The 16,251-nt window shown below is 37.2% G+C and overlaps 1 protein-coding gene across 1 annotated transcript in view; it reads right to left on the reverse strand.

The window, feature by feature from the left end:
* LOC116176352 (probable chitinase 10) overlaps positions 1–12,977 on the reverse strand; it is a 30,419-nt gene extending 17,442 nt beyond the window's left edge. The window contains exons 1-6 of the mRNA XM_031494871.1: positions 12,890–12,977; positions 12,544–12,675; positions 3,497–3,729; positions 3,096–3,442; positions 2,330–3,045; positions 1,977–2,282 (exon numbers count right to left, since the gene is read on the reverse strand). Of these exons, the coding sequence (XP_031350731.1) occupies positions 1,977–2,282; positions 2,330–3,045; positions 3,096–3,442; positions 3,497–3,729; positions 12,544–12,564 (1,623 nt within the window). The 5' untranslated portion in view covers positions 12,565–12,675; positions 12,890–12,977. The remainder of the gene's footprint in view (positions 1–1,976; positions 2,283–2,329; positions 3,046–3,095; positions 3,443–3,496; positions 3,730–12,543; positions 12,676–12,889) is intronic.
* Between the last annotated feature and the right edge of the window lie 3,274 nt (positions 12,978–16,251).

Raw genomic sequence — 16,251 nt, forward strand, 5'->3', positions numbered from 1 at the left:
TTATGAGAAAAGTAAAATCAAATGCGGAAAATTTTCAAATGTGCATTAAAGCTCTTCGGTTGCTTTCGTTTACAAGGGAGAGCTATGGTGTCCAACTGTCCGTGAACACGATAAAGGCCAAAAGCTTGGGCCGATGCGGTTCAAACTTGGCACAGTTGACGTATATGCCACATATGTAACAAGTCTAGTGGAAATGGGTCAAATCCAATGACCCCGTGGAGTCACGCCTCTCTGTCTCAAGTCGACAATATTTTTCGTGACGGTTTGAGAGCGTGTACCTTGACGCTAAATTTTTCGAGCAGTCAGCCTGCTTAAGTGAAAACGTAATTCGTCGGTTTCGAAATAAACTGCGTAGAAAAAGGCAATCTTAATAAAATATTTAAATTATATACAGGGTGGTGACTTGCGTAACGCATCATAGGGATTTCAATGTAAAATTCGTAACATGCGATTATTGGTTCCCCAAATTATTTTAGAGCAAAAATGTATTGTTTTTTGTAGAAAAAAATTTTTTACGTCGATCAACCGTATTAGTTTTCAATTTTTTGCATAATAAAGACGGAAAATTGGAAAAATAAACCCCCCATCTTTTTCAATAATCTGTGTTGCCATGAAATTTTATAATACAAAAACTACACCAATATCCGTCATGCCATAGAATGCTTGCTATAAAACAAATCAAATTCTATCAAAAAGTATTATATTTAGAACAGCGAATTCAATATAAAGAAAGGCCAAATTACTACAAACGGTTTTCTAATATAACAATTTACAATAAATGTTCGAATAAGTCTCCATTAACTGCAAGACAGTAACCAAGTCAATCATAAAGTCCATTTCGATCAGCTGCTAATTGATAACTGAATATCTTTTTGTTTTAGAAAATTCCATGGTATCGCAGATTATTGAAAAAGATGCGGGTTTTATTTTTCCAATTTTCCGTCTGTATATTATGCAAAAAATTGAAAACTAATACGGTTGATTGGCGTAAAAAAAAATTTTCTACAAAAAACTTTAACACATTTTTGCTCTAAAATAATTTGAGGAGCCAATAATCGCATATTATGAATTTTACATTGAAATCCCTATGATGCGTTACGCAAGTCACCAACCTGTATACCAAATTTCGTCAAAATCAGAATTATTTCGCACCTCCATTTAGGGGTGCACCTTTTGTGGTAGGAATTTTAAAAATTGTGATGCCAAATTGGAAAGGGCATACCCAAAAACCTATTCAAAAGGGTGTCTTTCTAACGTTATGGGTGCTGAGAAAAAAAGAAGAAGAACAAGCCACTTTTTTTAGGGTAATCTGTGGGTATATGTAACACCCACGAACTTATAAATTAAGATGGACTGCTAATGGTGAATTGACAAATCACACCTACATGGGGGCAGCCCAAGGATGCTATATATTATATATTATATATTATATATTATATATTATATATTATATATTATATATTATATATTATATATTATATATTATATATTATATATTATATATTATATATTATATAACATCCTTGGGGGCAGCCATGATGTGCACTCACGTGGCGCGAAATTCAAATAAACTAATAAACAAGCATTAACCTCACGTTTTCTAAATAAATTACTGTGACACATGTCATTTTCCAAGGCTGCAATAGTCTCAAAACTTGACCACTAGGAAAATTCCCCTAGAAAATAACTAAAATGTGCACATCATGGCGGCGCCCATGCTAGGGCCATTTCTACCTTTATGCAACTGTTTGATCAGCAGTCCATCTTAATTTATAAGTTCGTGGTAACACCCGATCTACAAAGGACACGTTTTCTTTAAAACGTATCACCGTAGTAAAGCTTTATTTTCAAGCAACATTTATTTTGAGGTTGAACAAAAGCTACTAAATTTACTGTCACCAAAAAAATATTTGCCATTCAACCAACATCAAACAATTCTTTTACTAACAATGAACGCTAAGAAACTAAACACCTACCTTTTGCTGAAGACTTTCGGGATCATCATATCCAATCCATTGATCCCCATTCACCACGTAGGGAGAACCCGAACTGTCCGTCTTCCGTATTAACCCTTCGTTAATAATAAGATCGCATATTTCAAAATACGCCATAAAACCCGGATTCTGTGTGTAATAACCTTCCCGCCCAGGACCTTTGATTAACGAGCCTATTTCGAAATCGCTGCTCTGATTAAGTGTAAACGTTCTTCCATAGAATGGCAACCCGACGATTAGTTTTGCTGGTGGCAACCCTTTCTTCAACCAATATCGTACGCCATACTCCTGAAAAAGTAGCGTAGAGTATGACCACTGCCGGATGATAATCTTACGACGTTGTTAAAGACATCCAAGTCACTATCTTGAGGCCTCATATTTAGCGGCGCGTGATGATCGGCGATTGCCTCGCGATCAACCTGAAAATCGTACGTTTCGACGTTCACGAAATCGACAACCTGCGCGAGCTTTTCGACGTTGAAGCCGTCTTCTATGCGAAAACGGGAAGCCGGCGCCGAAACGGTCAGTAGCCAATTGTACGGTTTAAAGATCTCCGACAACTCCTCCACGAACAATGCAAAAAACTCCTTGTCAGTGACGCGACCACCCAATTCCATTGCTCCCGGATACTGCCAGTATAAGTCAATTCCATCAAATTCGTATTTTCGAATTAAAGCGACTGCCGAACGAATAAAATCGCGGCGAAAGAGTGCGTTAGAAACTAAGCTACTAAATCGCCTTGAAGATTGATCTCGACCCTCGCCGACCGATAATAGAACTTTCAGTTGCGGATTTTTTTGTTTTAAACCAATCACGGAGCGATATCCACCTTGAACGACGTCGTACTCCTCATCCCTGGGAATGATTCTGTAGCTGTGGGGATCAATGGTTGCAAATGCGTAAATCACATGCGTGCAAGTGAATGGATCTACATCGTCGGCGTTGAATTTGAGAGGATCCTTGCGACGACCGGAAGCTCCGTCCACAAAACATACCACTTTCTTTTCCAAACTGGTCTTGATCTCCGTAACCGTTTCTACGTATACCTTTTCTGAAAAATGTAAAAGTAGAAAATGGGCGGAACAGGCCCAAGAACTATACCTGAAACCTGCGGTTGGGGTGGATAGTAATACCAATAGATGGGTTGCGTAGAATACCAAGTCACTGCTCTACCGTTACGTTGTAAACGCCCACTTAACAGAGCTTGAAGGTATTCCGTTGCATTATAGTACGTTGCATCTGACGATAACCCTTGAAACAAAGAACTGTATTTCTCCGGTATAGAAAAGGGTACGGTTTGCGCTGACGCGTGGGCGTATGGAACCTGCAATTTATTTCTGTTGCTGTTGTAGATCTCAGGAAGTTCAAATTCGAAGTCGAACGCTTCGTCTGGAGGTGGTCGTCGTTCTACAGCATCCCGAAGGGGCAGTCTTCTCGTAGACTCTTTTCTAAAACAGGAAGTCGAGTTCTGTACGATTGTCGTATATCTCTGATTTACTTACACATTGGGAATGCTTTCTACTGCGGAACGAAGCGGGAGATATTTACTTCCAAATCCTGTGTATTCAACAAACTGTGCGCTACGGTCTGCTGGGCTGTGCAAATGAGGCGCTCTTTCTACATCGCCTCTGAAAAATGATGCTCCTATGGGCGTCCGTTGTTCGTTTCGTTTACTCCTATGTAACTCTTTTTCATCGGCCACATTGATACAAAGTGCAAAGAGGACGGTGAGTGCCTAGAGAATTGAACAAATTACGCATAGTAAGTCAGATTATTTCTTCTTCGTCAGTGCTGTTTACCCTTGAATGCGTCATTCGTAGTGGGTAGCGAAAGAAAGAGAGGAATAGTGACCGCTATGTAGCATGAATAAACAGAAAATAAAGAAATTGAAGATGGGACGTCCCATAGAATAGCTGAAGGATCTATGGAAAATCTCTGATAGCGGATAGCCCCTGAGAAATCGCATGAAAGCTTCTTTTTACTCTTTTCTTTTTCCAAAGCAGTAGGGTGCGACATTGCAGCCACTTTCTCTGTCCGTTTGTTCTCTATCAGAGGCCTTAACTCCCCCGACAGTTTTCAATATATTTAGTGCGTTCTATTTGTATTCGCTAGCTATAGCTCTGATACTCTAGCCCAAAAAATCTAATTAATGTGCGCATGCGCAGACTATGCAATGTGTAACGGGAGTCCACTACTAGACTTTATTTGAATTTACTTTCATTTCCTATTGGGTTGAACGGCCGCGATATTCTCATAGGTACCGCTTCATGCGAACGGTAATCTCGAGTAGGTTTAATGGTGACAGCAAGGCAGGATTGGATATCGTGGGTTAGATATAGCAAATGGCCGCAAGTCGTTCAATTTCCGTAGGGCCGTTTTAGTTTTACTGACATTTTGCACATAAGGATGGTGAATGGTAATTAGTAGAGAACGCGGCAGAGAGTACAGAGTTTGGGCGCGCGATCAAATTTGACCCTCGAAAAATTTAAGGGTTGCGGTTGTATTAATAAAAGAAAATCGAGTAGGCCGAGTAGGTCGCGTCGGACCATAAACGAAGTCAATTAGTTTTTAAACCAAATTCGTGGTATTCTGAACCAGTTTAATCGCGGAGAGTAGGTATATTTTAATGCCAGCTTTACTACTCAGTGGATTTGAATTATGCTGCGCGCTGCCCGACACTAAATTCGAAGAAGTTTTAAGCTTCACCCATTTAGGTACAATATTGTTAGGGAATTATTTTTTTCATTACAGCGGAATACACAGAATTTCTATTAGACTTTGGATAGTATATTACCCCAAATAATAAAAAAGGGGGTAAGTAGATTGGTATATGTAGGAGAAACAGATATTTTTTATTTAATATTTGTAAAAGTAAAACAAAAACACCAATAAACCACAATAATATATTAAATCTCGAAAGCGTTTCAACAGCAAGACTGTCATCATCAGTAATTATTTGAAATTTTAACTGCAGATGCTTATAGGTAAATGTGTGGCAAATAATGTGCGCATGCGCATATTGCACAATTCCAACTTTCTTAGTTGTGGAGGTATTTCTTTGAATCTTGTAATAAGGCAAACATATCGCATACTTATAGTAGTAATCTAATGTGCGCATACGCTGTACGCAATGCCAATTTTCTTATTTACAGCGACATTATTTTGACATTTTAACCATAGATGCTTTTAGTATAGGTATAAACATATCGCAAATATATAAAATCAGATATGGGGATGCGCAAACTACGAAATTTGCGGTTCAGAATGTTCAGGCAGACAGTGAGAACAAGAGTTTTAAATGTGATCAGCGTAATTATGCATCCAACAATAAAGATAATTTAAAAAATCGTGGTCTAACCCAACACATAATATATATCTTTAATTGTTAACATATCTACATTCAAGCATGTTACGTGAAGTCTTTGCGGTCGAAGGATACCTATTGTTTATTTTGTGGTCAGTGTAATTATTCCATGAATAGTAAGGCTGTTGTGTTTTAAAGCATAATCGACGTAAGAGAATGTTGGTGAGTTGTTATATACAGTTGTACGGGTGGGTTAGAAGTTGAATGATACATACATACATCTTTATTAACGAGCTCCTAGCGAGTTTATAATTTTGCGGTGTCTGTCCGTCTATCCGTCCGTCCGTCCGTCCGTTAGCAAGATACTTCATAAACGAATGGACCGATTACGATGAAATTTTGCAGGTGGATTCTTTAGCAAATTTGTAGATCGGAATTCGTGAATTGGCAATGTAGTCCAAAAAATAAAGTAAGCCCTTTTGACATATCAGTTAGTTATGAACCGAATTGCATGAAATTCAATATGCGCATAGCTTTAGGCATTCCAAAAGTTGAGCCTAATCGATCGGTATTCACAGTGCCCTTTGCGCATCTCGACCATTTACAGACCGAATTGCAAACATTTTTATTTATGAAGGCATTTAAATGAAATTTGATACTTAACCATTTGGAATAAAAGCAAATATAACGCCAGTTTTAAAATTTGGTTTTGCGCATGCGCAGTTGCCAACTTTCTTATTTATGAAGGGATTTAAATGAAATTTGATACATAGCCACTTGGAATAAAAACAAATTTAACACCAGTTTCAAAATTTGGTTTTGCGCATGCGCAGTGTCAACTTTCTTATTTATGGAGGCATTCAAATGAAATTTGATACATAGCTACTTGGAATAAAAACACATGAAGATCCATTTTCCAAATTTGGTTATATGTGGGATGTGCAGTGCCAACTTTCTTATTTATGGAAGGAATTAACTTTTAATTTATTTGTAATTAGGATTGCGCGTACACTGTACAGGCTAATTCAAAATAGGGATTATATTTTCAAGTCTCGAAAACGGCAGTATAAACTCAATTGCACTTTCAGATTAGTAAAATTTCACTTAAAAACCTGTTAATAACGCAATGTTTACAAACAGTTCCCACCTACACACGCCATTTGTAAATTACACTATCGTCTCGGGTGTTATCTGTATTGCGAATATCAACATTTTACTTCTCGAGGTGTTTTTTTTTGGAATTTTAACAATAGCTGGTCCAATAAAAGTAAACTTAGCGCATATATTGAAAATCAAATCTGTGTATCCTCGGACTAGGCAATACCAACTCTCCCTTATAAGATATTTTTCCATGAAAATGCTCGTGCCCCTAGTTTTGGGTAATACGATATCATATACTTATGTATGTAGAATCTTTTTACTTTTCCGCATTCATACATGGATAGGTGAAGTACCTATTGTTTTTATCACAAGAAAAAGTCCGTTATTATTGTTGTCTGGCTTGTTAACAAGATAATAGGTAACTCAAATTTTAATAGGACAAATTTTGCAGGAGTACCTATTACTTGCTCGTTGGAGCTTGCACCTATTAATTTATTTCCAGACAGGTAGGCCGTATCGGGTAGCCGTAACGGTAGCATCGATCGATTATATCAAACTTGTGAAAAACGCGAATTTATTTATTTTTTGTTTTATTCCGCTCGAAATAGGACTACCCCACCAGCGCGAATGTTTCTTTTTCAATTTTATTGTTGAAAACGCTCATACGGAGCCTAGTTTCGAAGTTTGTATGACACGTTTTAACGCTCGAATGTGAAAAGGCAGAGTACGTTAGTTAAGCCGGGCTCAGACGACTCGTGTACTTGGCGAATAATCGTTACTTTCGTATACTTGGCATGTCGTGTGAGTGGGTTACTTGTACAATTAATTGTCACTCGTTATAGTTTTCCATTTCTTGTCGGTAAAATTGGTCCGAGTCAAAGGTATCACGATTATTCGCACACTTGCCAAGTACATACTTATCTATACTTGTAGAGGCGCTCAAACGGAATGCACAAATAATTTGCCTTTAGTGCGATTATTAATTTAGTTTTTAGTTAAAGACGGAAGCGTACAGACGTTTTTTTTTGTTTTTTTTTATTTTTTTATTGAAATGGAGTGGACAAATGAGATTGTGTTGGAATTTCTTGTTTTTTATGAAAATGAGCCGGTCATTTGGATGGCTAAACACAAAGACCATGACAATCGAAATGCAGTTAATGATGCCTGGAAAAGGATACAAGTGTTACAAATGTTCGCCCCAAATATTCGCCCTCGCGTACTTGTACAATGTACACGTCGTGTGAGTGCCCTGCTTGCCATCGCAATTCGCAACTCGCCAAGCTCGTATACTTCCCAAGTACTACGCAAATAATTGTGTATTCGCCAAGTACACGAGTCGCCTGAGCCCGGCTTAGGTGAGGATTCGAAAGCCGATTTGAGATGCGATAGCCACAGTTCGTGAAAGTGAATTAGGTACTATTGGTTTGCAATCGGCAGTGGTAAGATATAGATAGGCTATAGTCTATAGAGCATGTTGCGTATACGTATTTTTTAAAATGTACAATCTTTATTTTCGTAAATAATAACACGCATTGAAGTCGTAAATATCTATGTCGATGTAGTCGCGTCCTATTTAATTGAGATTCCTGATAATGCGTGCGTTGTCTGATGATAAACAAACAGGTAGGTATGTTTAAGATTTCAAAATTTGGTATTGCCGATGCGCAGTGTCAACTTTTTTATTTATGGAAGAATTTAAACGAAATTTGATACATAGGTGCTTGGAATAAAGGAAAATCTAGTGCCAGTTTCAAAATTTAGATTTGCGCATGCGCAGTTCCAACTTTCTTATTTAGAAAAGCATTGAAATGAAATTCTTCTTATAAACAGAAATTAAAGTAGCGCGTCAAAAATGGATTGCACATGTGCAACGCTATCTTTCATTATTGTGGCCGCAGAAAAAAGAAAGCCGAATAACCTTCTGTTCCACTGCACACGCATGATATATCTAAACGACACCAGTGGCGTAGCATGCTCAAATGGTAATTGGCACCTAGGGCAGTCATTAAAATTGCGCTTCTTCATAAATTACCTTTTGTGCATGTGTATGTGTAGAAATAACTTTCTTATTAACGATCCTCGAGATCAACTTTTATATTTGGGCAATCCCAATTTTTTTATTTGTTGCGATATTTAATAGAAATGTTGTATGTAGGCACTTCGAATAAAAGTAAAACTAATGCCGAATCAAAAAATTTGTTTTGCGCATGCAAACTAATGCCGATTCAAAAGTTCGTTTTACAAGTCATGCTGATCTGGTGGGACAGAATCAACCCCTTAAGGTGTATTGTAAAAAAATGTCGAGGTATTCAGTTGTATGGGATTTTTTATGAAGCGAATTTTATGTAATTTAAGTTTGGAACTCATTTGATGAGCAAACAAGTTGGAAAGTACTCGATGATTAATAGTTATTTATATTATATAACTTAGTTACTCTTATATACAGAGACGAAAGCGCGAAAATAACTATTACCCAAAATCGTCAAGAAACCTTCATTTTTATGCCTACTTTATGTCAGGAAAGGTTAGTGTCAAAGACAGAGGCAGACCGACTGCTTTTCCTGCCGCTTGTCGCTTTACCGGCCGCACCTGTCAAATGTCTGTAACGACTTCTGTCATCACTGACAGATCGACAAATATGTTTGAAATTGAAATTTTATATTAAAATACGATTTCGGGTAAAATTTAATACAGAACTCGTCAGTAAAGTGACATTACCGGATTCTGAAATTAAAGTACGAGGCCCCTTTCAATATTTCCTCGCCAGTAATGTATCATTTTCATTTTCCTCAAGTCGCGGGCTATGTTTTTAGCGCCCTGGGCTATATTTAGCTCGGCGTCCCCGTCAGCACTAATGTTTATTAGTAAAATAGCGTGCTTAGTGACCGAGTTTCATACGATTATCTATTTGTTTTGATTTTAAAATTCACGAAGAACCCCAGAGGTGGGGAATTGCAAATAATGCAAAAAAAAGTAATTTAGCACATTTTGCCGCCTCCTCGAAAGTGGCGCCCTGGGCTATAGTTTTAGCCCATTTATGCGACGCGAGGACTTTGCTATTGCAGCCGACCGACCGACCGATTGATCGAACAGCAACAGCCAAAGTGAATATAAGTATCAGCGCTACTTTTTTTCAAAAACGCGCTAAAAATGAAACCCGTAAAAACACAATAGTATATTGAAAGACAAGTGTTACAATGCGACCTATTGTAATACGACTATCTTGTGGCACGAGTGGCGACGCGAAGCGTAGCCACGAGTGTCCGCAAGATAGGAGTATTACAATAAAGCATTGTAACACGCGTTTTTCATACTATTTTTTCTATTTCGGTGCTTTAATTTAATTTAAAAAATCATTATCAGAAACTATAGGGAACATTAGAACTAACATGTTTTATGTTGGGAACACTTTTTATGCCGTTAAGTTTTAGGTTGGTAGCGTAGTAAGACTGACATTTTGTAGTTCAAACATGGAAGTACCCAACGAAGTACCTACCTGTACTAACTAGTAACTGCCAACTTAAGAGATGAGTTCCCAAAAAAAACGACTATAATCACTGTCTTTGTACAACTGTTTAAAGGCCGCTTGACATGGAGCAATACAACGCGCAAGAACTTGCAGAAAGAAATTGCAAGGTCAAATCCTTGCATGCAATAAGCATTGCATGGTATTTGACATGGTGCAATTCTATTTCAATTGCCACATGTCTGCCAACAGAAGAAACATATGGATTTGTCAACAAAGTAGTTAACCTCAAATGAAAATTAAATTTTGATTGCTTGAAGAAACATAAAAATTACAAAAATAAATAAGATTAATAAAAACAAGTAATGAGTGCGTCTCTCAGCATCATAGTTGCCGCCGCTGTATTTTACTAGGTTGGTGACACAAAAACAACTAGATTTATCCCTAGAATTGCACGATTCATGCAAGAAAAATAGCACCTGTCCTATAAAAATTGCATGCAAGTCTCTTGCAGCAATTGATCAGCTGGCTTTGAACTGCGCATGCCTTTCGCAATTTTTCTTGCAACTTGCATGCAATTGCAATTTTTATTGCTCCATGTCAAGCGGGCTTTAGGCCGAAAACAGTTGTACAAAATCATCATTGTGACACCGAAATAGAAAAAATTATATGAAAGACCAAAAATAGCACAGAATGAGCACATTCGCAGTGGCGTAACTAGGTAGGTGCCAAAGGTGCCGCGGCATCGCGCTCTGAATGGGGGAGGGCGCGCCGGAGGCGCTGAAGCACCGAGGGCACTAAGTCGGGATGGGCATCGCGGTGTACCGTATAGGCCAGTCATAAAAGACAAGAAAGGCGGTTAAATTCTAATAGTTTCCTAAAGACCAATACAGGGTGCAGTGAAATATAATTAAAACTAAATTTACGGTCCTTTAGGATGAACGGAACATCCAAGGGATTTCAGCGCAATTTTGTGTGGCAGATCAGTACTTTTATTAGCCAGTTTTGACTCCGCAATCAATAAGATCTTGTCAGGGGGCTACCACATTCCCTTTGTCGGTACCCACTTCTGACGCCCCCACAGACGGCGGAGGTATACAAAGTTTGAATCAAAACACTTGTACCACACTATGATAAGCGCCTCAATATGAATGGCGACTATGTTGAAAAATAGCCTAAGAGTGTAGCTTCCAAATGTACTTATATAATAAAAGTTGTTTCTTACACTGTCTTAATTTTTTATTTTAAAACGTCTGTTATTTTCTGGATGGCCCTACCGTTACAGCGGTAGGAAAAGGCTGCAGATTTAAGCTAATAATAATACTTTATTTGTGATATATACAATAGTCTGTATTAGTGTGACCAACATTTGCACCCTTATTCTAAGACGCAATCATTTCTACGACTTGTACCCTATGTCATAGCTAAATTTGACGCGAGAATTGAGAACATTATAAATGTATTTTTATTCTTCATTGAGTGAAAGACTTCGTTATTCAAAGCATTTTTCTAAAATTTAAGTAGTGCAGTGCTTTTAAAATTTCGTGTAAGTTTCTCTCAAAAATGTACAATGTTTTATTAATTAGAGCTCAATGGTAAGTGATAAGGCGCGCAAATATGGTAGGGCGCCAAAACCAGATCCGGCACCGCTTCGAAAAATACCTAGTTACGTCACTGCACATTCGTACTTCCATTTCCACTTTAAAATTGTATTTTAAATTGTCATGGCAACGCTACTTTGGTTTTTCTTACACTAGTGAAAGATTTATTATCGAAATGATTTGCGCAAAATCGGCCCTTGCCAAAACTTCCGCAGCAAAATCCGAGGAATTTTATAAACCGAATTCAAAACATTTAATGGGTAATTTGTCTCAAATTCCGTTACACGGAAACTAGGCTTGAGAGACTAATTTGTAACACTGGCGCGTATTATTCCAGTATAACGTAAACATTTAAATCGGTTCCCAGCAAAAAATGTATGAACCTCGGTATGAACATCATACGAGCGTAGTAGGATACCTCCTTTCAATTTTATGGACATCAGTTATCACCGCAATCAAATTGCGAAGAATAGTCAAACTTGAACTGAAACTGATACCTATCAAAAAACTAAATGCGAATAACGATGTTGAAACAAGCAATTTTGTATTTTTCTAATGCGATATTTCAAGCCATGGCGCCAAATCTGCTTGAAAAGATTTTGTAATCAAATCAAACCGCTCCACCACCTGATGATTTAATACAGCTTGACCTTAACTAATAGATAAGATGATGGTAAGCTATTAAGAATATATTAGGTTGTCGCTCAAATAAAAACATATTTTAAGCAGGTAAACAGATAAAAAATGTGGAGCAATTAAAATCGATTGTTCTTCATTGTAAAAATAAGTCACAACCTGTTGATCAAGATACTTCGCTTTGGTTTTGGCATTAATTTATTTAAGGCAGAGTTAATAAAAATGTAGTCTGGATCTTAAACCGGTTTTGATAAAGAAAAATCACCTCAAGTACAGTAGCAATCGGGCAAAAAAATAATGTGCCCGTCACCCGCGAGAGATTAAACAGAAACAAAAATTTCCGAAGAAACGAGTTGAATGTTTTATGCAAAGGTAAACGCACTGCTGTCGAGTTAACATTTAAATTTACATGCACGATTTACAGTAAGCGTAGGTACTTACAATTATTCGAAAATCCATCATTTGTTCTGTCCGTACATTTGCTATTTCTCGATTAAAAAATCACTATAATTAGTCAGTCTTGAATTACCCTCGACGCTCTTTCAATCCTGACACTGTTTTAAGTCGAAAAACCTAAAAGAATGAACGTGAGTTCCATTGACCAACATAGTGCATTGAAAAGACGTGCTATTATTAAAATTCAAAAACAGTATTATGTTAATACCACAATAGTTCTAGCTCATTGTTTCAATAAAAATAAATCGCAAGATTCTACAAAAAACCGCACTAATTTAGTAATTGAATCCCAAAAAAGGAGCGGCGACACTTTGTGCAAACCTGAACTCACTTTTTTTTATCGGATGAGCGACATCGAGAAACGACTTCAAAGGTGACAAAGAACAAAATGCTCTTAACGTCTAATAGCTCTCTTCTTATAGACATCGCGGTACTGGATAGCGTGCTAACCTCACGAAAAGAAAAACAAGTACAAGTACACAGATAAACTAATCATTATAAAATTGCACGATCAAACTTCGCCGTTTACCAAAATGTACGGTTTTCGCGTAGCTACTTAAAAAAAACATTGCATTTTTGCCAAATGGCACTGATTTACCTTGAACTTGAATGTTATTTTTCGAGTTCGAGGGGAGAAGGGCGCGTCTGTTTGGCAGACAATGTTATCGATCTTTAAAGACGCGTGCAAGATTTATCACCAAATGATCGTTGTCGATACAGATTTATAGATCTGCACCTAATATGCATGTCGGATGAATAACGACAGAAGGAAAAGAAGATCAGGAGAACAATGAACCGAAATGCACAACTTGATTCTCCACCCAATCGGCAAATTCCATCTTACTCATATGTTATTCAATAAAAAAAATGGTAATTAAATAGGAATTAGGTAGGAATGTGGTCATCCAGTGGTTAGGTACATTTTGGAATTACATTGTGAATCGAAACACGTTTGTTTAGTTCATCATTTATATCATGCTCATTCCGATTTGGGAAGTTAATCAATTCTTCCTATAATTGTGTCGTTCATTATTCACACTTCGGAAAAGAATAAAACCACCACTTGTTATGCATAAGGACAGCAAATTGAAAACTTGCTGGAGAAGGACCTACGAAACAAAAGGCAGCTACCCTAGGGTGTGTTCTACCACTTAACCAACTGTGTTCGTTAATCTCATACGATTAATCCTCTCATGTGTTTATAATCTGTATGGATAATTCGTAAACGTAAATACTTTTCCATGTGTGTAGGTATACGATCATTATTTTTCCAATTTGTCATTTCAATATAATTTAACGGTAAGAGGTGAGTTGTTTTAGAATAAATCGTAGATAAGATAAAACAATTGTATTGCAGAGTAATAGAGTAATATCATTGATTTATGTTTCTTATGATAGGTATGTCTTATCTGGCCGTTCTTATTGATGTATTTACCTACGTTAGATTAGGTGAAGACCATACCTATAAATGTATGGATTGTCTAAATCAACTATTCGCGTCCTTCATTAAGCCTAAAATTTGCGTGCGAGTATTGTTAAACAATCACAAACACAAGCCACATCCACAATTTTTCCCACAGCCCGGTGTACGAAATAAGTAGGATAATAATGGTCTGCGTTCAAAAAATCATTCAAATAAAATTTTTCTGATTTCTGGTGAGCTGCCAAAATTAATGGAAATCAGAAAAAAAAATGTTTTCATTTTCATTGACTTTTACTGCACGCCCTGTATATTTTTATACTATTTGGTAGGAAATATTTTTGTTTTATAAAAGTTTCACAAGTTATACCTTCTAAACGTAATAGAATTCGGGATATTAAAGAAAATATTAAAATAATTTTACTGGAAATTAAAGCTGGCTATGGAAACAAAATTTGACATTTGCATTGTTATGACTTTGTGAAAAAATTTATTGAATTGATAACTTAGATTATTATTTGTTGTAAAAATGGAAGAATACTCAACTAACGAAAAGGTAGATTGTTGAAATGTTTCCATTTATCAAACAATAATGCAAGACAACCCTGCGATTATATCGACAACAATATCCTGATCGCTTTCATCCAAATCAAACATTCTTTTTTAAATTTGAAAAAAGCTACATAGAACTGGTTCTCTAACTACCGCAAATCGCGAAGTTCGTCAAATAAATGAAAATTTGGAAGCTGAATATTATAGCATATTATTTAATGTGCATCCTAGAAATTTAGTTAGAGAAGCTGCAGTAGAATTAAACGTATCGCATAGGTACACGTGGTACACAGGATTTTAAAAAAGCATTAAGTCAAAGCATACAAAATACATAAAATCCAGTCTCATTCAAATCCACATTTTCTAAAAAAATTTTATGGACAGATGAAAGCCATTTTCCAATAATGGTATAGGTACGAGTTTTTAACAGGCATAATACCTACGCATTATTGGCAAACTACAGACATAAATCCACGCGAAACATGTAAATAGGTATAAGTACATAAATTATTATAAAAGAATCGAGACACAAATATGAATCTAGAGAACTAAAGGCCGATTCTCACTTTCGTGCAAAGAACCGGCTCGGCAACTGCACGGCACATACTCGGCACGGGCAAAGTTTTTTGAGTTCAATTCACACTGCGACACGCTTGCCGCAGGTAAGCAGTTTCTACGTGAGTTTCTGCTGTGAAAATGTTCGAAACTTCCACGTTAATTAAAATTGGTCTAATATTAGATGATGAAGAACAAGAAAGTACATATTGCAGAAAAAGAAAAATACGTTTTTGTGTACATAAAATGCATAAGAAGTATCTTTTATGACCGAAATCATTTTCTCGGACACATTCAATCAGCATCTCATCTTGTTCCGCTGAAAAAGTGTTCCTTTGCTGACCCTTCAACGTTTCTTGTACTATGAAAACTGAACTAAAGTCGGTGACCTGCACAGATTGTATTCACACTTGTCGGAACGTGCACGGTACATGCCCGGCAAATATTGTTTCGGAAGAATGCCGCGTGCAAAGGCCGTAGCTTGCCGAGTCTTTGCTCGCATAGTGTGAATTACACCCCAAAAAATTCATAAGATTCAATAATATAGATATTTTGCCGAGTCGGTGCCTTGCCTGTGCCGAGTACGTGCCTTGCACGAAAGTGAGAATCGACCTGTAATTCACACTATGCGAGCAACGACTCGGCAAGCTACGGCCTTTGCACGCGGTGTTCTTCTGAAACAATATTTGCCGGGCATGTACCGTGCACGTTCCGACAAGTGTGAATACAATCTGTGCAGGTCACCGACTTTAGTTCAGTTTTCATAGTACAAGAAAGGTTGAAGGGTCAGCAAAGGAACACTTTTTCAGCGGAACAAGATGAGATGCTGATTGAATGTGTCCGAGAGAATGATTTCGGTCATAAAAGATACTTCTTATGCATTTTATATACACAAAAACGTATTTTTATTTTTCTGCAATATGTACTTTCTTGTTCTTCGTCATCTAATATTAGACCTATTTTAATTAACGTGGAAGTTTCGAACATTTCCACAGTTGAAACTCACGTAGAAACTGCTTACCTGCGGCAAGCGTGTCGCAGTGTGAATTGAACTCAAAAAACTTTGCCCGTGCCGAGTCTGTGCCGTACCGTTGCCGAGCCGGTTCTTTGCACGAAAGTGAGAATCGGCCTTTAATCTTCACATCCCACTCCACCATTTACCGATT

This window comes from Photinus pyralis, unplaced genomic scaffold (genome assembly GCF_008802855.1).
Source record: "Photinus pyralis isolate 1611_PpyrPB1 unplaced genomic scaffold, Ppyr1.3 Ppyr1.4_LG7, whole genome shotgun sequence".
In the NCBI taxonomy this organism is placed as follows: domain Eukaryota; kingdom Metazoa; phylum Arthropoda; class Insecta; order Coleoptera; family Lampyridae; genus Photinus; species Photinus pyralis.